Here is a 22930-nt window from a genome sequence, read left to right as displayed (position 1 = left end):
CCCAACGTTACCTTGCTTGACCATGCTGTAGGTCATGTAACTGTTTGTTACATGCAAAATGCTTTGTGTACTTCACCGGTTTTGCACTCCGGTTTTGTGATGAAATAAAAGGTGTGGTTTAATTTAGTCTGCCACTGTGTCTTCTTATTGTCTCGGCCTTCAGGCCTATATATCACGGTCGCAAGGCATATGAACTAACAGGTTATAGAACAAACAACACAATTATCACAACACATAGGTTGTAATATGGCCTTTTTTAAACTTTTTTTTTTACTTCCCCATTGATTTTACACACACTGCTAGTGGGAAAGAGCGAAAAATAAGAGATTTAATATCAATTAAACTGTTATGAGCTACTTCACTAGGTCCTCAAGTTTTTCCTGACCACATGACCTGACCAGGGAGAACTCGGGGGTCCTAGTAATGAGCCTCATCAGTACTGAATATGGTTGTCATACCCATGAAGGTGTTGAAGCATTGGGGCTTGTTGTCCCAGTAGACACCCAGGAAGTAGACAGGGACTCCAGATGATGTCCAGGCCGATACCACACACCACCGGCTCAGAGTACAGCGAGAAGACAAGCAGGAAGGCCCAGAACAGCAGGTAGATGACTGGCCACACCAGGCTCACCCGATGACAGGACAGCCAACAATCTATACACAAACTATACACCGGGGTAGGCAAATAGATTCAGCTGCAGGCCGATTTTTGTCAGAGCGGATGGTTGGGGTCCGGAACATAATGATAATAATTTGTACATGGAAAGTTATCTCCCACAGGGAGCCTGTTGCAGACCCCTGCTATACGCAATATTGTACGTCAATTAATTAATTAAGCTATACATCTAACACACAACATTCAATTAATTGTAATACAGACAAAGTACAGAGTACAATTGAACAATGCACAGAGAACACAACACGTGCTTTGAACATGATGGCATCGTGCATGTGTCAGCGTGTACTTGTTATAAAACAAGAGTAGACCCATTACTCAATACTGTCCTGACCGCAGTCAGGATGAGGAAACCAAGATTGAACTCTTTGGCCTAAATGCAAAGGGGATGTTTTTCAGTGACAGGGACTGGGAGACAAGTCAGGATCGAGGCAAAGATGAACAGAGCAAAGTACAGAGAGATCCTTGATGAAAACCTCATCCAGAGCACACAGGACCTCAGACTGGGGCGAATGTTCACCTTCCAACAGGACAACGACCCTAAGCACACAGCCAAGACAACGCAGGAGTGGCTTTGGGATAAGTCTCAATGTCCTTGAGTGGCCCAGCCAGAGCCCGGACTTGAACCCGATCTAACATCTCTGGAGAAACTTGAAAATAGTTGTGCAGCAACGCTCCCCATCCAACCTGAGAGAGTTTGAGAGGATCTGCAGAGAAGAATGGGAGAAACTCCTCAAATACAGGTGTGCCAAGCTTGTAGCGTCATACCCAAGAAGACTCGAGCTGTAATCGCTGCCAAATATGCTTCAACAAAGTACTGAGGAAAAGGTCTGAATTCTTATGTAAATGTGATATTTCCATAAAAATAAAAAATAACTTTTTGCTTTGTCATTATGGGGTATTTTGTGTTGATTAATGAGGAAAACATTTTTCTCATCAATTTTAGAATAAGGCTGTAACGTAACAAAATGTGGAAAAAGTCAAGGGGTCTGAATACATTCCGAAGGCACTGTACATATCACTGGTACATAGCATCAGTATGGTTGACATACACTGAAAATAAGATAGTGGAACAAAAAAGATCCATTCATTTCCCAGTCTAATTAGGCATTAAAAGTCTACCCTTGAGAGATCAGAGTACATAGAAAGAGTAGCACAGAGTGAACTGGTATCATATGTTTGATGATGTGTGTGAGAGACTGAGGAAGAGCGATGCGTTATTGTCAGGTAGAGTAAGTAGGACTGAACAGCAGGGCTGGGATCAGGGTGCAGCGTTTCAAATAAATAATGGCCAGGAGTCGAGGGAGATGGCCTTCCCTCGCTCCAGCGCAAGAGAGAGAGAGAGAGAAACAACAACATTAACAAAGTCAGCACTGAGAAACTGGAAAAACAGTTGTTTCTTTTGGGCACACAAAGAATGAAGTAACAGTGCATTGATAAAATATACAGGTGACGACAAATTATATATTAAAGTTTAGAATATTTGCATGAAAATCTGTTGCCAATTAAATGGTTTCCATTTAATTGGCAACAGATTTTCATGCAAATATTCTAAAATCTGCATAAAAACAATAAGCACATTTTCCCACCAGAGAGATGTTTCCATCAAACTGACTTGTCGCAGATAAAAGTCTGTGCGTGATGACATAGTGCACATCAAATTAACTTTTGCAGTTAAATTCCCATGTACATAATAAAAATACAAGATAAATTGGTTTCCACCACATTTTAAACTCTGCTGATTTGTCACCATAAATGTTTGCATTATATTGCGAATGTGCCCACTCTGGTCTTGGTACGTGTGCTCTAGCCAACAACTTGCAGATACAGTGCAGGTAGGTTACCTACAAAATGTGATTATTTTGAACAAAAGAGCGAGATTATTTGTATTTGTCAAACGGCATGTCAGATTCATGTCACCAGCATATGACTCTCGATATCTACTGGAAAGGAGCAGCAAGATCACTGTGCACTTTCACCACCCTGTGAAGTTCATTATAACTTATTTCATCTGTAGCCTTATAAACTGCATGCTTTCCCGAGTCGTAGTGGAAGGACCACACAACAGTATCATGGTTATTATATCAATATTTTAGCATAAAGTCATTTCCACAGCCATGTCACATAATACATTTTACAGACACAAAAACATCACCTTGTCTAGTGTAAATTTGTTTAGTCAACATTTGGAAAGTACACAGACAAATGTTCCGTTTTCATCAGGCCTGTCGTGACATTTTTTTTTATCCGACATGTACTTTACTTGCATAAAAAGGTTGGATGGAAACCTGGTTATTAATGGATATAGTGGCACGGAGAGATGAAATACAAGGGACAGAAATCGAGAAAAGATTGCACAGGAAGAACAAGGAACTGAAATGTGACCATAGGGTCATGTATTTGTCACATTTTAATTTTAATTTGATTTAACCAGGCAAGTCAGTTAAGAACACATTCTTATTTTCAATGACGGCCTAGGAACAGTGGGTTAACTGCCTGTTCAGGGGCAGAACGACAGATTTGTACCTTGTCAGCTTGTCGCAACCTTCCGGTTACTAGTCCAACGCCCTAACCACTAGGCTACCCTGCCACTCCGATTTGGGTCAAATTGGGGTTCTAGCACACCTGTAGGGGTCGACAAGCTCCTCTGTGACATAGTTGAGGAAGTTCCATCCCCCACAAGCAAAGGAGCCCTGCAGGAAGAAAAGGGCTATCTGGCTAATGTCGTAGGGCTGGAAAGTCTCGAACGCATGCGCCGACTCCAGACAGTAATACTTTCCTGGGTACACACACAACACAGAGTGGGTGGGTGGTGGAATCAGTGTGTGTGTATTAAATTTGGCCGGATGTATGGAGCGTGGTCAGGGATTATGAGTGGGAAGAAGAGGTATGTGGATTTTAATCCCCTCTTTCACATCACGATAATGCAATCCCCCAGAAAGCACGAGTTAACAGTATTGTGGTGTTTTTGGCAATACTTTAAGGTTCTTTAGCTATTTTTCCCCCCCTCACATCTTGTGATTACTACTGAGCGTTTCATATTTTCTGGGTGAATTACAGAGCCGACGAGCTGCTCAGTCTTAGTAGTGGCCTCAGACACTTTGTCCAGCAGGGGGAGACAAAGATTAAGGCTGTAAAGTGTGTAAGTGGGCCCAGAGTCGATTTACAGAGTATGTAAATGTGAAGTGAGTGATAAAACAAAGACAGTTACAGATACGTAAAGTGAATGAGTGAGACAGAGACAGGGAGAGCCTACCTTTGTTGATCTGCACAAAGCCCATAGTGATGATAAGCCCCCAGGCCAGTAGCTTCCGATTATGGCAGCCCCCCCCCACCTCTCTGATTCAGGTTGGGTTAAATGTGGAAGACACGTTTCAGTTGTATGCATTCAGTTGTACAACTGACTAGGTATACCCCCTTTCCCAGTAGTGAGAACATCCTGAACACGCGTGGCCCAGCGCACACTGGAGCAGTTCACCCATGTCAGGAAAAAAATGTGAGGAAGGGAGGAAGAGAGTCACATCTCACCAAAATAGCATTCAGCAACACATCACACGTTGCCTACAGTAACATTATACTAGATTGGGTAATATGGGAGTAATTCTGAGAAAGAGAGAACAAAACTGATATTTAAAAAAATATATCCTCATATCTTTATTGTCCATGTTACAGACAACAACGGTCTTCTGCTCGTTCTCAGAGCGCACTTGTTTACCTGAACTGTTTTTGTTTCTGACTGTTGGGTGATCTTCTGGTAGATAATTGCAATAATGACCTCTGATGCTGTAGTTCTCTGAGCGACTCACGTAGACAGAGGGGGGGGGCTCCCTGGGGGGGGGGGGGGGGCAGCAAGGCAAGTGTGGCTGCAGGACGTAGGTGGAGAAGGTGATTACAGTCTGGTTGGTGGGGTAGATCACAGTGGGTGGGCAGACTAGAATTGTTTAAGGTCATTCTATTTTCCCAAGTTAAATGCTCACTAACAGGGATGTAAATACATTTGTGCACAGAATTGAAGTGAAATAAGCTTTTTGTGCACGTGGAAAATGTCTCTGATCTTTTATTTCAGCTCATGAAACCAACACTTTACATGTTGCGTTTATATTTTTGTTCAGTATACTTCACAAGAATGAGTAAATAGCATTATAAATGACAATATGTTCAGAATTTAATGTATTGATCAGACAGTTATTCACTAATTTACAATAGGCCAACATTGCCAAAATATTGATCAACTTGAACACCCATGAGAAATTATGGTAAGACATCATTTGAACGAGAAACAAATATATTAGAGGCATAGAGCCTAATATAGGCACTTGGCAACCCTACAGTGCGCAGGATCTCATTCATTTGTACAATTTGTAACACTCATCTCCCATTCAAATGCTTGAAAAAAAAATTATAAAAAGTAACAAAAGGTGATATCTTATGACGTAAAAGTTCATTGCTTTAGCAAATGCAACCAACTACAGAGATTGATGGGAGGGGAGCGGGAGAGGAGGGGGACCCATGTACCTTGCTTCAATTATGCAGGCTTCAGTTACGCACTTGGCTTCAGTCATTCCCAAGATTGAAGCGGGAGACAAATCTAGCTAGGGCTTCCTCATTGTCAGGCCTCTGTCATGGAGGCCTCTCACACTGGGCACAGGGGTTCTGCGATGGACAGCTTGCACAGCATCCCCACATACAGCGCTGGATCAAGGGTGACCTAGTTGAAGAGGAGATCCAGGAGCCTGTTCTGCACAGCTTCCCAGGCAACCATCACAGCAGGAATGCTGTCATACAAAAGCTTTCCCAAGGTAAAGAAGGGGGATATGCTGTGAAGCCTGTGAAGACAGACCCAACATGCTGTCAGTCATAGTTTCAAATCAATTGAGCATTTCCAGGCACGCATATTCCAAATACAAACACTGCAATGTTTCACCCAAAAAATGCATGTCCAAATATTTTCTCAAAAATACCAGAAACACATTGTAGAATGAGTAGAGCACTACATAAACAACTTGATAGCATTATATCTCAGAGCAGTAAATTAAAGGAGATTAAATTCACTAGCCATTTTAACAAACATTTCCCCTTTCAAAAACATTACAGGCTGTGCACACACGTCACATGATTGTAATTTTCGGTGCAGCCCGTCCACCCATTATGAAAAGCAGCCACTAAACAGTTCGCTTTTTACGGCATGCTGGTAAGTAACGCGCTAGCTAAAAGTCACTACACAGATGAGAAGAGGTTAGTTACCAGTATCGTTCTGCTTGCGCTATTTTACGGTTTGTAAAAAAAAGCCGTATGACGCACACATGCGATGAGTGTTTTAAGGTGTTAACAATACATATTTAAATTAATTCAGATTATAAAATGCTACCATTGGTGTATAAAATTACACGGGGGATGGGGGGACTACTTGCTTTATGATAAACTGTGTAAATGTACCAGCTACAGTCATTTTTCATACTTTGGTCACCCAACTATAAACTGGATTCATCAAAATATCATTCAATGTGATGAAAAACATGATTTTCACTATTTGGGACCTTTAAGTTGGACATGTGCTCTTCATGACAGAATTGTAAAATAAAAAAAGTTCTCCCACCAAGTTACACTATCCAAAAATGGATTCATTTTGTGGAATGACCCACATGCATTCTCTCATCAACGTATGAGTAGTCTCCTCCAGACTTGGGGATAGTGGCGCCCAGTTCAGCAAAGCAGTGCACCAATGGCTGTGATCACTCCGGTGACAATCCACACTACGAGAGCCAGCCCCACAGAGCTGGCATTCTCCATAACGCCCTTTGGGCTCACAATGATCCCTGACCCGATTATGTTACCTGAGACAAAGACAAAGAGACAGGGAGGATTAGGAAGGTGGAAATGCTGCATCAATCTTTCAAAAGTGGCGAGTAAAATACTCACTTTCCTCTTCCTCATTTATATCAGTATCAACACACACCAACTACATCTTCAGACTACTGGTTGTGATTCAGAAACATAAGATCAGGATTATCCGAAAGTTTTTGGAGATCTCATTATCTGGGTTAATACGGTAGCTCAAAACAGGGCAGCGGCGTAAGACAACCAACTGCTGACCGTGATCAGGCTCACGATCAGTCTGGGAAGCCACATTTTCTCCCAGGTTTATCTGACCGGCCCTTTGGCCACAAAGTCCCCCAGGAGGCAAGCTCTCAGACTCAGACTGCAAAAGTCATTCTAAAAGATTAGCTCTACGTGCAGAGAGAATGGTTGTAGTTGTGAAGTTTCTGATTCTACAGCTATCCAGTAAAGAGCTTGGTCCCCCAACCCCCCCCACACCTCTCTGATTCAGAGTGGTTGGGTTAAATGCAGTAAAACATATTTCAGTTGGACAATTGACTAGGTGCCCCCCTTTCCCTGAAGAACTACTGCTCTGTAGGTTTTCGCTCCAACCTTAATCTAGTGCACCTGATTCTAATAATTAGCTTGTTGCTAAACGGAATCAGGTTAGTTACAACTGGGGAGAGGGAAAACCTACTCTCTAGGAACAGGGTGAGCGAGCCCTGGTGTAGCCTATTTTATAGAACTGAGTGAGGTTATTATCTTGTCTCAGTGCAGGAGATTTGCAGCATGCTTCTTGTGAATGGTGCGGCCTTGGCCACTATGCTGATGATGTAAAGTGCAGCCGCTACACGGGCCAAGCATTAGTGAGATGACTTTTTATCTACTTTCTCTGCATGTGGGTGGGATGGCTGCTGCTCTATGACAGCCATTTAGAACAAATCCACATATTGGTGAAATAGACACGACTCACACAAGCACATAATGCGTTATGTTGGGCCCTGTGCATTTTCTTGCTATGACAAAAAAAAACTGTCCGAAGGATGTAGTCTGGCCAGTAAAGAACAGACTGGAAAAAAGCGAGGTTTTGAAGATCCTGTTCAGATCAGCTGTGAAATGAGCACTGTTAACTGTGCAATCTGTGAAAGGTTCTTCCCTCTGCTAGGTTCTGCAACAACAAAAAATCCATGTCAGGTTGGATCTCAGGTGGTCACAAGAAGATTGAGGAAGTCATTATAGATGGGATAAAAGATGAGCATAATGATTTACCCACAATAATTCCACATGCGCTGACAAGGCCAATCTCTTTCTTCAGGGCCACTCTTCCCAACCTCTCTTCACTGGATTAGGAGGTAGGGGTATCCCCGTCCGCAGATGTGTTGCCCCGCTGCCTTGGACCATCGGTCATCCAAGATTTCTGTTGTTGGATGAAATGCGCAGCTGCAGTACGACCTAGGTCAGTTTCGTGTTACCTGCACTAATGGAGAATTTTCTTTTGTTTATGTGGGTCTATAGCAAAACAATAAAAGTCTTAGCTCCTAGACTACTAAAAACACATTTCCAAATGGCAAGAGTCAGATTATTCTCTATATTCAACTAATAGAAGGCGTTCAGAGGTGCCTTAATGCCTGCCCAGTAGCGTTTTCCTGTCAGTCAGATTGTGTGTGGATTACACTGAATTACTGCTATTATTAGAAACTACATCACTTCATAAATAAGGACTGCAACCAGCCAGCCCAGCTCCAACTAGCAGAAATAGGCTGATGATGTGTTAGTGTGTGTGAGAGACTGAGGAAGAGCGATGCGTTGTTGTCAGGTAGAGTAAGTAGGACTGAACAGCAGGGCTGGGATCAGGGTGCAGCGTTTCAAATAAATCATGGCCAGGAGTCGAGGGAGATGGCCTTCCCTCGCTCCAGCAAAAAACAGCCTGAATAAGAGAGAGCGAGAGAGAAGAACAACATTAACACAAAGTCAGCACTGAGAAACTGGAAAAACAGTTGTTGCTTTTGGGCACACAAAGAATGAAGAATCAGTCCATTGATAAAATATACAGGTGATGACAAATTGGATATTAAAGGCAGTAATATTCAATTGGCAACAGATTTTCATGCAAATATTCTAAAATCTGCATAAAAACAATAAGCACATTTTCCCACCAGAGAGATGTTTCCATCAAACTGACTTGTCGCAGATAAAAGTCTGTGCGTGATGACATAGTGCACATCAAATTAACTTTTGCAGTTAAATTCCCATGTACCGAATAAAAATACAAGATAAATTGGTTTCCACCGCATTTTAAACTCTGCTGATTTGTCACCATAAATGTTTGCATTATATTGCGAATGTGCCCACTCTGGTCTTGGTACGTGTGCTCTAGCCAACAACTTGCAGATACAGTGCAGGTAGGTTACCTACAAACTACTTATTCAGACTGTCAGATTATTCTCTATATTCAACTAATAGAAGGCGTTCAGAGGTGCCTTAATGCCTGCCCAGTAGCGTTTTCCTGTCAGTCAGAGTGTGTGGATTACACTGAATTACTGCTATTATTATAAACTACATCACTTCATAAATAAGGACTGCAACCAGCCAGCCCAGCTCCAACTAGCAGAAATAGGCCGCTGAAGACAATATTGTAAGCCTACTGTACTCACCGGGAGGTGCACATAAAAATAACAATGGTAGGCTGGCAATGGCAAGCAATTTACACTATCAGTAAACTACTTATTTCCAAGAACGCATGTTGTGCCAGATCAATATAACTTGCCAATGATGAAGTTTATTTTCATTTGTCCCAAAGTGATTTGTTTAAAAAATATATGCATTATATAGCTTAGTTATGAGTGCGATTCAGATTGGATGTTAACAATATAGCCTATGCCATTGCAATCTTTGACAGCCTCAAATCAAAGGGATTGACCCACCTCATTCTCAGAGTTGCCGTGATTTTAAAAATGAAGAATCTCCAGCATCCTGTTGTCAGCACACTCGACAGCTGTTTTTTCTGGCTAAATGAAAAAATGTAACACCATTTGCTTGAAATGCTAATTTCGAACCAATCAACATGGCCGGGGCGTCAATGTATTATTTTACTGTACGAATGCTTCGGTATTAACTCATTTTTGTTTCTATTAGTTTGGGAAAATTCAAGCGGAGGTAGAATGATAAAGTATTTTAATAAATTCAATAGGAGGGGATTAAAGTAGCCATCACATTATAGCACTAACACTGAATAATGCCAGCGTTATCTGTGAGTTGTCTGGAAACTTCCTCTAAAACAGACAACATGGAGTCAACCATGTCTTCTGGCTGGAGGCTACATATTACTCAACTAGAACACCACAGCTGGCGGTTTGTTTTTCTCATAACAGGAGCCACTCAGTCATTACAAAACTCTTGCAAAAAAAAACTTATTAAGGTCAACAACAAAAAAACATGCATCTTATACATGTCATTCTGACTGACTGCCATAATGACACTGATCATGCATGCACATTTTGCTTACACGCACCAAGTGACTACAGTCATTTTCAATCTCTCCCTATCCCAGTCTGCTGTCCTCACTTGCTTTAAGATGTCAAGGGGACAGATAGACATTTCACCTTGTCGAAATATATAAACTCAGCAACAAAAGAAAAGTCCCTTTTTCAGGACCCCATCTTTCAAAGATAATTTGTAAAAATCAAAGTAACCATAGATCTTCATTGTAAAGGATTTAAACACAGTTTCCAATGCTTGTCAATGAACCATAAACAATTAATGAACATGCACCTGTGAAACAGTCGTTAAGACACTAACAGCTTACAGACGGTAGGAAATTAAGGTCACAGTTATGAAAACTTAGGACACTAAAGAGGCCTTTCTACTGACTCTGAAAAATACCAAAAGAAAGATGCACCGAGTTTCCTGCTCATCTGTGTGAACGTGCCTTAGGCATGCTGCAAGGAGGCATGAGGACTGCAGATGTGGCCAGGTCCGTGCTGAGACGCCTAAGACAGCTCTACAGGGAGACAGGACGGACACCTGATTGTCCTCGCAGTGGCAGACTGTAACAACTGCACAGGATCGGTACATCTGAACATCACACCTGCGGGACAGGTACAGGATGGAAGCAACAACTGCCCGAGTTACACCAGGAACGCAAAATCCCTCCATCAGTGTTCAGACTGTCCACAATAGGCTGAACTGGGGGCTTGTAGGCCTGTTGTAAGGCAGGTCCTCACCAGACATCACCGGCAACAACGTCACCTATGGGCACAAACCTACCATCGCTGGACCAGACAGGACTGGCAGAAAGTGCTCTTCACTGACGAGTCGCGGTATTGTCTCACCAGGGGTGATGGTCGGATTCGCGTTTATCGTCGAAGTAATGAGCGTTACACCGAGGCCTGTACTCTGGAGCAATTTGGAGGTGGAGGGTCTGTCATGTTCTGGGGCGGTGTGTCACAGCATCATCGGACTGAGCTTGCAATCTCAATGCTGTGCGTTACAGGGAAGACATCCTCCTCCCTCATATGGTACCCTTCCTGCAGGCTCACCCTGACATGACCCTCCAGCCATATGGCTCATGATTTCCTGCAAGGCAGGAATGTCAGTGTTCTGCAATAGCTAGCGTAGAGCCCGGATCTCAATCCTATTGAGCACGTCTGGGACCTGTTGGATCGGAGGGTGAGGGCTAGGGCCATTCCCCCCAGAAATGTCCGGGAACTTGCAGGTTCCTTGGAAGAGTGGGGTAACATCTCATAGCAAGAACTGGCAAATCTGGTGCAGTCCATGAGGTGGAAATGCACTGCAGTACTTAATGCAGCTGGTGGCCACACCAGATACTGATTGTTTCTTTTGATTTTGACCCCCCTTTTGGACATATTATTCAATGTCTCTGGAACTTGTTCAGTTTGTTATTGAATCTTATGTTCATACAAATATGTACACGTTAAGTTTGCTGAAAATAAACGCAGTTGACAGTAAGAGGAGGTTTCTTTTGCAGAGTTTATATTAGCGGCCTTTCAGTTACTGGCACAACTCTCTAACCGTTAGGCTACTTACTGCCCTTTTGATAGGTTTACCTCAATGCACATTACATTCAATGCCAATATGGCATCCTGCCCTCTCCTACTGGACACTAAACAAATCAGTAGATCATTCAATGGTGTAGTCTGTTAAGACACTTTAGGATGAGGATATATTTTATAGACATACATTTGTGTACAAGCGTGCATTCAAGTTTGAAATTCCAAATGGCTTTTGATATATGCGTGGCAATGGAATAGGGACCTTGTCACAGCCTGCCATTTTACTCATGGAGGGGACATGCTAAATAAGTAAGTCAATGGAAGAAGCACATACAAACAGTGCAGAGACCAGCAAATATCTAGTAGTATTGTCTTTATTGACAACATGGCTCAGACAAAAACAAAAACGAACACCCGAAAAACATACATCCTGACAAGCCCGTCTCCTACACCCTGCAGTATCGGAGTTGTAACCAGGTAAGTGTTGAGTGACAACACTCAAGAGCCATCTCATCCGAGTTGTAGCTTGGAATGTGTGCTCAGCGGACCTAGACCAAATAAATACTTGTTATTTTTCAGTTACTTGAGGTATGCTTGATTTAGCTTGCTCAGCATGCCAGAGTTCATGTTTTTGGGACTATTCCATTGGCACCTAAAGTACTAACCCTAACAAAAACAAGTACATGTTTGACCCAGGTGTGGTTGTCAGTAAGGCTGAGGTCCTGTTGGCAAGTCTGTGTGACTGCGATGCCAGGTGACTGACTGAAACAATATATATAAAAAGTAAGATTCTCTTCAGAGGGAGGAACGGATGACGACCCACGTAGACAGAAAAGGCTGACAGTCTATGAGATCCACTCTCCTAAAGAGATATTGACTGCCTGCTATACAAGTAACTTCATCTCAGTAAACATTGTATTTGAATGATGGTCCATGCCTGAAACTGACTCCTCTTAACAATACTGTAAAATAGACTCAAAATCAGTACCATCTAAACCATTGATTGGATTCTTATTCGCAGATCTAAAGCGTCACCATGATCCTGGTTCGTATGTTTCATGGTATGAGCAGGCTCATTGTTACAGGCCAATTGGTGAAATGCTGGACATTGTGAGAAACTACCTGCACTTCATTAGCAACAAAGTGCCTGTTTAATTGTGTGTGTGTGTGTGTGTGTGAGAGAGAGAGATCTTCACAGGCCGATGGTGTAGGATCTTCCTGCTGGGTTGTGGATAGCGGAGCATGAGGGCTCTGTCACGGCCCACTCGTACCACACCTTCTTCCCATTGTTACACCTCCAGAACCTCACCACGACATCATCATCCCGCGTCACAGGGATCGGTTGCTGCAGGTGGAAGAAACGGGTCAATACACTACATTCTTTTGGGTAATAAAAATGTGCTAAATGTAAAGTATACATTTTACATGACAGTCAACTGACTTTGAGAGGGAACAGGATGGGGAACCAGGAGAACATTCCGGGAGAGTGGGTCTCTGGCTTGATACCTTGACCAAACAGACACACACATTGATGTTAACGATATCCATCCATCTTATACTTCAAAACATCACCATTCCCACTCTTGGTACTTACTGAGTGTGACGTCTCCGTAGAGAGTGGTCTCGAAGTATCCAGCAAAGCCATGCAGCACTGTGTTACATCCCACAGAGAATCTAAGGCACTGGTACCTATTGTTGTTCATATCTAAAAAAGGAAAGTGCATTTATTACATATCTTGTGTGATCGTTACCCGGTGTTAGCTAGGATGTGTGTATTACCTATGGCGGGATGTGTGAGGGTTGGTGTGCAAGCGTTAGCCATACAAGGGGGTTTGAAGCATGTATGTTACCTGTGGTGGGGTGTACAAAGGTGAAGCAGGCTTTGGGCTCAGCCAGCTGGTGGAAGTTGTGGAGTCTAACGACGTAGGGGGTCTCAAAGTGGCACTCGGGGTCCTTGTCTCGCTCCCTGCACCCCCTAACCTCATTATACAGCTTGGAGGAGGAGAGGGGGGCAAGGAAAGAGGTGTAGGAACAGGGGATGCTAACCCCACCATCTGAGGAACGAGATAATCGGGTTTGGATGAGAGAGGGTATAGGCAAAAAAAGTGCATTGAATGACATATATCGTCACTGTCTGGTGAAAACCTCATCTCCAAAACAGAAACTTTTCAGTAAAATGGAGAGAAAAAAAAATCCATATTTTCCCCATTAACGAATATACAATGACATTTCAGAAGCAAGTTATCAACTTTTTTGGTCCTAGTCATGAAATGTTCAGAGTACAATGAGTGGAGTTACTGCTTACGAGGTTGTCATCCGACAGCGAAGAGATGGCCCTTTCAGTAGTGTGACATTTCAATATCAACGAGGTGCACTGCAGAATTGCAATATTTACACCTACCTTTGAGAAAGTGCTGTGCTCCATCTAGACACTCCGGGGAGAGCTCGTTGTCCCCGAAGGACCCGAGCAGCTCGCTGACGATGATGTCCGCCTTCTCAGGTGCCGCCCACTCCCTCATGTCACACGACACCACGGTGACCTGATCACCCCACTCCTCAAACTTCCAGTTCTCAAGCCTGGGAGAGAGTGGCAGGATCAGTCTCACAGACAGAGGGTGGAGCTCAATGGAGATTAACGTTGCCAACCGTCCCATTATATAGTCCTGTCATTTACCTGCCAGAGAGTATTAAACCTAACCAGGCGATTACTCGTAATACATTAATTAAATGATTACATTAATGAAACTATGTTGAAGGAGTTCTATAGTCTCCTTGAATGAGGTTGGTGAACAACGGAAACCCCATTAGAGGGTCAGAGTTCACTCACGTGACAACAGCGTTGGGGTTCTTTTCAACAGCGTAGATACGGAGCTTCCTGTCAGCCTGCTTGGCAGCACGCAGGGAGGCATTGACCAGAGGACCTCTCCCAGCCCCCAGCACCATCAAAACTCTAAGGTCACAGAGCAAACATACTGTTACGCACCAGATACAGAGGGGGGGTCATTGTCAGGAGAATAGATACTAAGAGAGATGACAGAGGCAGGTGTTGGAGCTACTCACTGTGTATTGGTCGCCTTCTGCTCCTCCGGGACTCTGTCGAGCAGACACTTGTACACAGCCTGCAGAAATATCAGGAGAACCCAATCAGTACTTCATTATATTACCCTACCAGCCACAGCACCATTGCTAGCTGTTAGTGTATTAGAATGGGAAGAGATCTGTGTCAACGGCTCCTTACCTGCTGGTACTGGGAGTATTTGATGGGATCCTTCTCAAACACTTCATAGGTCTGAGACTCCAGATTGTCCATGAGCGGCTAATGGGAAGAGAACAATTAGAGACAAAGATTCCAATGCATACACACAAAATATAATAGGGGTGGGAATCGCGATACTGATACGAATTGCGATTCTATAAGTATTGTGATGCGATACTGCGATTTGATGTTACAAACATATTGCACGTCTGTATGTCTGCTACTGAAATGAGAAAATTAGTTTTGATCAGTCAGGGAAATAAGTGCTGAAAAGTTGGCTCACTAGTTAAAAAGAAGACAGAGCAAGCTATAGGATGAAAAATACCGGCGTTTTGGCGCAGGTACAGCCAACTAACGCTCGCTACCTAGCTAAAAATAATACAAAAATAAAATGTATTTTTTACTTGGCGTCAAAGTAACAATATAATATTGTCCAAAATTGGCAAACTATTAATTCCCCGCCCATCACTACAATATACAGTACCGGTCAAAAGTATGGACAGCTACTCATTCCAGGGTCTTTATTTTTACTATTTTCTACATGGTAGAATAATAGTGAAGACATCAAAACTATGAAATAACACATATGGAATCATGTAGTAACCAAAAAAGTGTTAAATCAAAATACATTTAATATGAGGTTCTACAAAGTAGACAGACACCCTTTATCTAGATGACATCTTTGCACACACGTGGCATTATTTATTTCATAGTTTTGATGTCTTCACTATTATTCTACAATGTAGAAAAGAGTAAAAAAAATAAAGGAAACCACTTGAATGAGTAGGTGTGTCCAAACTGGTACTGTAGGTATGACTATTTACAAGCCTCAACAAGCATACCTGGAGAGGAGACTGTAGGTAATCCTCATAACCCTTGGCAAACAGTTCATAGGCATTGGGGGCAGGGCGGTTCTGGTTGAGGTATTCAAGGTACTGCAGGTAGGAGCGGAAGTCCTTCTCACTGTGACGACTGGTGCCAGTGAAGATGAACTGGGCCTCAAGCTGGGAGAAGAGAAAAAGTTTTGTCAAATACATAATCAGGGACAGAGTGAAGAAAATCATTTTATTTGCTATACCAATTGCTGTAGCCTAGAATTTACAGTACCTTGAAGAGACGGAAGATGATTTTCTGGTGGGATTTTGAAAGGACTGGGAACCCTTTCTTATTGGTCAAAAAGATGCTGGTGGGAAGGACGGCTGCTTTGATTGGCTCCCCAAGCCACTTGTCAATCACAGCGTCGGAGGGCATGTTTTCTCCAACCTCAATGGCTTCAGCAAAAGGAAGGGAAGACAAATCAGGAACAATTGTGACCAAAACAATGACTTATCCGTTTGTCAACACCACCAACATGTTTCCCCGTCCTGCTCCCTTACCTAAACAGATTCTCTTGTTGTAGTCACACAGAGTTCTGAATGAATGCCACCTGAAAAAGGAAAAAACAAAAAGGTACATTTAAAACTAAAACTAAAAAAATCTGCAGGCCCTGGTCACAGCACAAAACTTACCAGGCCCAGGTCTTCTCGTCATCACTTCCATCATCTGTGTGTTTCGTCGGCTCGTTCTCGATGATGTCATCACGCATGTCGTCAGCAGAAATCAGGGGGACCCGGATCCAAAACTGATATGAAACAATCCAGTTGCTTAGTTTTAAGTTAACCGATTTACCTTAACATTGCCTGTCACAATACAAGGATTAAGAATTAGTTCTAATTTGTATATGCTATAGATAGAGAATGTTTGAGTGCTGTAGTCACCATGCAGGAGTGGTGTCCTGTCTGGATGTGGTTGAGCAGCACACGGGCCAGGTTGGCACAGTGAGGGCCCTTCAGAGGGACCATGAAGGCTGGCAGACCCAGATATGCTGAGAAGTTCAGCTCCTGTACCAGGGCCTTAGACAGGACAGAGGGAGGCAGGACAGAGCAACAATTAAACTTGTCGCTAAGATGTTTAAAACTTTCTGCTTGAACTTGTCTTAGTTCACGAACAAGGCCGGGGGTTTATTCACTAAACCAAACGGAAGAAAACGGGGAGGGATCCAAGACAACTTTTCCCAAAAGACACAGTCGTTCTCATTGCAAAAAGTTATTTTGGGAAAAGTTTTGCAACTGTTTACTACGTTGGAAGTTAATGAACACACCCAGTCTGTCAACTCACCGCTTCTGAATTCCTGCGTTCTGTCTCCACCTCTGAGTCGGTCTCGATCCATGGAGAAAGCTTTCCAACAACCAGAGTGTTCCAGTCTGGGTAAGGAAGAAGTGAAATTCAATATCCTGATACTTAATTAAATATACATAGTATAGAGCCATTCGATGGGCATCTACTTACAGGGCCCTGTGCTCAGTGGAACTGGGGCATGTGCATGAGAATGAACCGTCTACCATTGAGGTCAGTATGAATACAGGTAGCCTCCTCACCTCTCCCACAGAGCAGAAGGTCAGAGCGTGTATGTGCTCCTGATCGGACTTTGGCGGGGTCCAACTCAAACTCCCTCCTGAACCTCGGGTGGAAGAGGGGCATGCACAGGAAGTCAAACCTGAAAGAGACAAATGGGACATTAGTTGACACTTGATCTAACGTTAGTTCCGTTTATGATGATCCCCATTAGTTACTGCACATGCAGCAGCTACTTTTCCTGGGGTTCACATAAAATATACAAATACATGACAAAGTACAGGACAGTTATAGACAAGAACATAAGATATTACATTAAAAAAATAAAACACTTGTTGAAAAGACACAAATTACAGTTGAAGTCGGAAGTTTACATACACTTAGGTTGGAGTCATTAATACTCGTTTTTCAACCACTCCAAAATGTCTTGTTAACTTCTTATGGCTGGGGGGCAGTATTGAGTAGCTTGGATGAATAAGTTGCCCAAAGTAAATGGCCTGCTCCTCAGTCGCTAATATATAAATATTATTAGTATTGGATAGAAAACACTAAAGTTTCTAAAACTGTTTGAATGATGTCTGAGTATAACAGAACTCATATGGCAGGCAAAATCCTGAGGAGAAATGAACAGGAAGTGAGAAAACTGAGCGTTGTATGTATTCACCCCCAATGAAATCCCCTTGAGATATTAATGATGTTGCACTGCCGCACTGCCTTGGGGTTCCACTAGATGTCAACCATCAATAGAAATGGTAATGAGACTTCTATGGTGTTGTGGGAGTGAATGATAGAATCTATCAGGTGACTGGCAGTCAGCCATTTTCTGATCACGCTTATTCCTCATGGAACCCACTTGCGTTCCATTGCTCATGAAGACAAGAAGGAATACTCCGGTTGGAACTTTATTGAAGCTATATGTTAAAAACATCCTAATGATTGATTCTGTACTTAGTTTGAAATGTTTCGTCGACCTGTAATATAACTTTTTGAAGTTTTTGTCCGATGTAACGCTGACCAGAATGAGTGTTTGGATATGTATACCAAACGCGCTAACAAAAGAAGGTATTTGGACATAAATAACAGACATTTTCGAACAAAACAAACAGTTAATGTGGACCTGGGATTCCTGGAGTGCTTTCTGATGTAGATTATCAAAGGTAAGGGAATGTTTATCATGTAATTTCTTGTTTATGTTGACATGGCGGCTATTGTGACATTTTTCTGAGCGCCGTCTCAGATTATTGCATGGCTGGCTTATTCCGTAAAGTTTTTTTGAAATCAGACACAGCGGTTGCATTTATGGAGAGGTATATCTATAATTCCATGTGTATAACTTGTATTATCATCTACATTTATGAGTATTTCTGTTGACTGACGTGGCTATGCAAAATCACTGGATGTTTTTGGAACTAGTGAATAACGTGCCAATGTAAACTCATATTTTGATAAATATGAACTTTAACAAACAAAACATACATGTATTGTGTAACATGAAGTCCTATTAGTGTCTTCTGATGATCATCAAAGGTTAGTGATTAATTTTCTCTCCATTTGTGCTTTTTGAAACCCCTCTCTTCAGCTGGGGAAAAAAATGGCCTTGTTTTTCTGTGGCAATGTGGTGACCTAACAATCGTTTGTGGTGCTTTTGCTGTAAAGCATATTTGAAATCGGACACTGTGGTGGAATGAACGAGAATAGCTTTAAAATGGTATGAGATTCATGCATGTTGGAGGAATGTTAATTATGAGATTTTATGTTTTGAAAATGGCGCCCTACACTTTGACTGGCTGTTGTCATATCGCTCCCGTTAACGGGATTGCAGCCATAAGAAGTTAAACTATAGTGTTGGCAAATTTTTCCAACAATTGTTTACAGACAGATTATTTCACTTATAATGCACTGTATCACAATTCCAGTGGGTCAGAAGTTCACATACACTAAGTTGACTGTGCCTTTAAACAGCTTGGAAAATTCCAGAAAATGATGTCATGGCTGTAGAAGCTTCCGATAGGCTAATTGACATAATTTCAGTCAATTGGAGGTGTACCAGTGGATGCATTTCAAGGCCTACCTTCAAACTCAGTGCCTTTGCTTGACTTCATGGGAAAACCAAAATAAATCAGTCAATACCTCAAAACATTGTAGACCTCCACAAGTCTGGTTCATCCTTGGGAGCAATTTCCAAATGCCTGGAAGAAGACACGTTCTGTCTCTTAGAGACGAACGTACTTTGGTGCGAAAAGTGCAAATCAATCCCAGAACAACAGCAAAGGACCTTTTGAAGATGCTGGAGGAAACCGGTACAAAAGTATCTATATCCACAGTAAAACAAACCCTATATTGACATAACCTGAAAGGCCGCTCAGCAAGGAAGAAGCCACTGCTCCAAAACCGCCATAAAAAAGCCAGACTACAATTTGCAACTGTACATTGGGACAAAGACAGTACTTTTTGGAGAAATGTCCTCTGGTCTGATAAAACAAAAATGGAATTGTTTGGCCATAATGACCATTGTTATGTTTGGAGGGAAAAGGGAGGCTGCAAGCCAAAAAACACCATCCCAACAGTGAAGCACAGAGGTGGCAGCATCATGTTGTGGGGTTGCTTTGCTGCAGGAGGGACTGGTGCACTTCACAAAATAGATGGCATCATGAGGAGGACAATTATGTGGATATATTAAAGCAACATCATGACATCAGTCAGGAAGTTAAAGCTTGGTCGCAAATGGGTCTTCCAAATGGACAATGACCCCCAAGCATACTTCCAAAGTTGTGGCAAAATGGCTTAGGGAAGTTGAGAATTCAAGCAGCTTTTCGCAGCTTTTTGTTAAAAATCGCTCAACATTTCAGCGCCCTGCTATTCATGCCAGGAATATAGTATATGCATATGATTAGTATGTGTGGATAGAAAACACTCAGACGTTTCTAAAACTGTTTAAATCACGGCTGTGACTATAACAGAACGTGCGTTTCATCGAAAAGTGCAGGGAAATCTGATCACTGAAAATGGAAAAATATATCCGTCCGCGACTTCAAGGAATTGTTCAAAGTGAACCGAATTAAATAGGGCCGAGGTTACAGTGCCTACAGCTTCCACACGATGTCTAGAGTCTTGTCATTTGATTCAGCTTTGATTCTTGGTCGAACCGAATCAAGGGAACTCATTCCCTCCGGTCTCTGACCGGATGTTTTGGTCGAGCTCTCTTCGGACATGTTTTAGACACGGACAGCTAAAGAATTTACATCGCCTCCTGATGAATTTTATCGCTTATTAACGTGTACTAATACCTAAAGTTGCATTACAAAAGTATTTCGAAGTGTTTTGTGAAAGTTTATCGTCGACTTTTTGAATTTAAAAAAATGACGTTACGTTATGAAACGCTATTTTTTTCCGTTTATCACACAGTATTCTTAGATCGATATCTAGGCTATATATGGACCGATTTAATCGAAAAAAGACCCTAAATTATGTTTATGGGACATCTAGGAGTGCCAAGAAAGAAGCTCGTCAAAGGTAATGAATGTTTTATATTTTATTTCAGCGTTTTTGGTTTGCGCCGGCTAACGCAAAATCTGTCGTTAGGTGACGTTGCAGTATTTTGAGGGTGCATGGTATCAGATAATAGCTTCTCATGCTTTCGCCGAAAAGCATTTTACAAATCTGACTTGGTGGATAGATTCACAACGAGTGTAGCTTTAATTCAGTATATTGTATGTCAATTTTAATGAAAGTTTGAGGTTTATCAACCTCTATAGGTGGCGCTCTTTAACATTTCCGCTGATTGTGGTTCCCACCTCGGTACCACGTCCTTAAGAAGTTAAGGACAACAAAGTCAAGGTATTGGAGTGGCCATCACAAAGCCCTGACCTCAATCCCATAGAAAATTTGTGGGCAGAACTGAAAAAGCGTGTGCGAGCAAGGAGGCCTACAAACCTGACTCAGTTACACCAGCTCTGTCAGGAGGAATGGGCCAAAATTCACCCAACTTATTGTGGGAAGGCTACCTGAAACGTTTGACCCAAGTTAAACAATTTAAAGGCAATGCTACCAAATACTAATTGAGTGTATGGAAACTTCTGACCCACTGGGAATGTGATGAAAGAAAAAAAAGCAGAAATAAATCTATTATTCTGACATTTCACATTCTTACAATAAAGTGGTGACCCTAACTGACCTAAGACAGGGAATTTTTTACTAGGATTAAATGTTAGGAATTGTGAAAAACTAAGTTTAAATGTAGTTGGCTAAGGTGTATGTAAACTTCTGACTTCAACTGTATATCTACACAATTAATATACAGTACCAGTCAAAAGTTGGACACACTTACTCACTCAAGGGTTTCTCAAAGAGTGTGTAAAGTTGTCATCAAGGCAAAGGGTGGCTAGTTTGGAGAATCTCAAATATATTTTGATTTGAACACTTTTTTGGTTACTACATGATTCCATGTGTCATTTCATAGCACATATACAGTACAGTTAAAACATATATTTAGAAAGAGGATTGACACAGATACAAGATGTTTTAAAGCTAAACGTGCCTTTTTAATTTGACCTTTATTTAACTAGGCAAGTCAGTTAAGAACAAATTCTTATTTTCAATGACGGCCTAGGAACAGTGGGTTAACTGCCTGTTCAGGGGCAGAACGACAGATTTGTACCTTGTCAGCTCGGGGATTTGAACTTGCAACCTTCCGGTTACTAGTCCAACGCTCTAACCACTAGGCTACCCTGCCGCCCCAGAGTAACCTCTGGTGGAAGAGCATTCCATGACGATATGGCTCCATACATAACTGAACGAAATATTAAATCGGCTTTTGGTTTTGGGACAGTGAAGAAACCCATAGCGGCGGGGCCTGTTTGAAGTGTACGCAAATATATTACTCAAGTTAGGCATTTTCAACACAGATGTTTATTAAAAAGACTCGGAGAAGTAGTCCATTTCAGCTCAACCATAAATGACTATCATGTGTGTTGTTGATGTTAGTTTTTTTTGTGCAGTTAATATGGGCAAGGCATGCGTCTTTGTTTTCGGCCAGCTGCAGCTTTACACGGGCTTTCTTTGCTGCACCTGACCATTACTGGACAGTAAATCAAGATGATACAAAATTAGAGCCTGAACAACTAGCAGAGTTGATCTGTGTCAAATATTTGTATAAAACATACATACCTCGCCCCATCTTTACAACAACTTAGTCAATGACTTGATAACGATTACTGGCCATTGAAATAACTTGACGCTTTTGCATAAAATTGACTGTAGCTAGGCATATTGCTGTAACTACAAACGTTTAGGGTTATTTACTTGGATGATACATTAAAGTAACGTCATGGCTCCACTGTCAAATGTATTCTCATCAAATCATATTGGGGTCGTGGTAAGTAGGATCATCTCGTTGTTAGCCATTGTGATGGTGCACGTGGTAATTCACCGTCACCGGCAAATTCACCTAGCTAGCGAGCTACGAGTAAAATAGCTAGCAACATCACATGCAGAAATGAAGCCGAATGGTATTAACTAGTCTTGTCGGCTCCTGTCTTGACCTCCACCTTCCTCCAAATAATTGCTGGAGCGAAACAGTTTACTTACCCAAGTTTAGCCACCGCAGCAAGTGTGTCAGCAACCTCGGGCACACAACTCAAATCTCTCCCGCAGGACACCCTGCCTCCTGTGTTGTGGGACGCCATCGTGAGCCGAGTGAATGGGAAAGAAGAGAGTTGCAGTTTAGTAAAAGGGAAACTGACGCCATTTTGGCTCGGGTCATGTATTTGCTATCAT

The 22930-nt window shown here is 42.2% G+C and overlaps 1 protein-coding gene and 1 long non-coding RNA gene across 3 annotated transcripts; both read right to left on the bottom strand.

Moving 5' to 3' along the window:
- Positions 1-4717: 4717 nt before the first annotated feature.
- Positions 4718-9875, bottom strand: LOC115102774 (uncharacterized). Its single transcript, XR_003859482.2, has 2 exons — positions 9418-9875; positions 4718-8420 (listed from the first exon to the last, which is right to left on the bottom strand). It is a non-coding gene; the product is annotated as an uncharacterized LOC115102774 (long non-coding RNA).
- A 1988-nt stretch (positions 9876-11863) lies between these two features.
- On the bottom strand, positions 11864-22930 carry prmt5 (protein arginine methyltransferase 5). Of its 2 annotated transcripts, none has more exons than XM_029623054.2 (16): positions 22742-22930; positions 17179-17297; positions 16919-17004; positions 16519-16653; positions 16270-16382; positions 16138-16187; positions 15869-16032; positions 15604-15765; positions 14744-14821; positions 14566-14624; positions 14333-14455; positions 13907-14082; positions 13356-13559; positions 13100-13210; positions 12947-13017; positions 11864-12850 (listed from the first exon to the last, which is right to left on the bottom strand). In XM_029623054.2, the coding sequence occupies exons 1-16, from the start codon at positions 22837-22839 to the stop codon at positions 12698-12700; spliced, it is 1902 nt and encodes a 633-aa protein (XP_029478914.1). In that variant the 5' UTR covers positions 22840-22930; the 3' UTR covers positions 11864-12697. The 2 variants fall into 2 exon arrangements, with proteins under 2 accessions (XP_029478914.1, XP_029478915.1); XM_029623055.2 differs by having other exon boundaries at positions 12947-13011; positions 22742-22928.

This window comes from Oncorhynchus nerka, linkage group LG20 (assembly GCF_034236695.1).
Source record: "Oncorhynchus nerka isolate Pitt River linkage group LG20, Oner_Uvic_2.0, whole genome shotgun sequence".
In the NCBI taxonomy this organism is placed as follows: Eukaryota; Metazoa; Chordata; class Actinopteri; order Salmoniformes; family Salmonidae; genus Oncorhynchus; species Oncorhynchus nerka.
This window is presented reverse-complemented; position numbering and strand designations above follow the sequence as displayed.

What these genes read in the sequence shown, in the direction of transcription:
- prmt5 (XM_029623054.2), bottom strand. Translation starts at nt 22,839, where the DNA reads ATGGCGTCCCACAACACAGGAGGCAGGGTGTCCTGCGGGAGAGATTTG. An exon ending in TCATCTTCCGTCTCTTCAAG is followed by an intron (nt 15,766 to 15,868) that starts GTACTGTAAATT and finishes CTCTTCTCCCAG; the next exon opens with CTTGAGGCCCAGTTCATCTT. An exon ending in ACCTACAGTCTCCTCTCCAG is followed by an intron (nt 14,822 to 15,603) that starts GTATGCTTGTTG and finishes TCTTCCCATTAG; the next exon opens with CCGCTCATGGACAATCTGGA.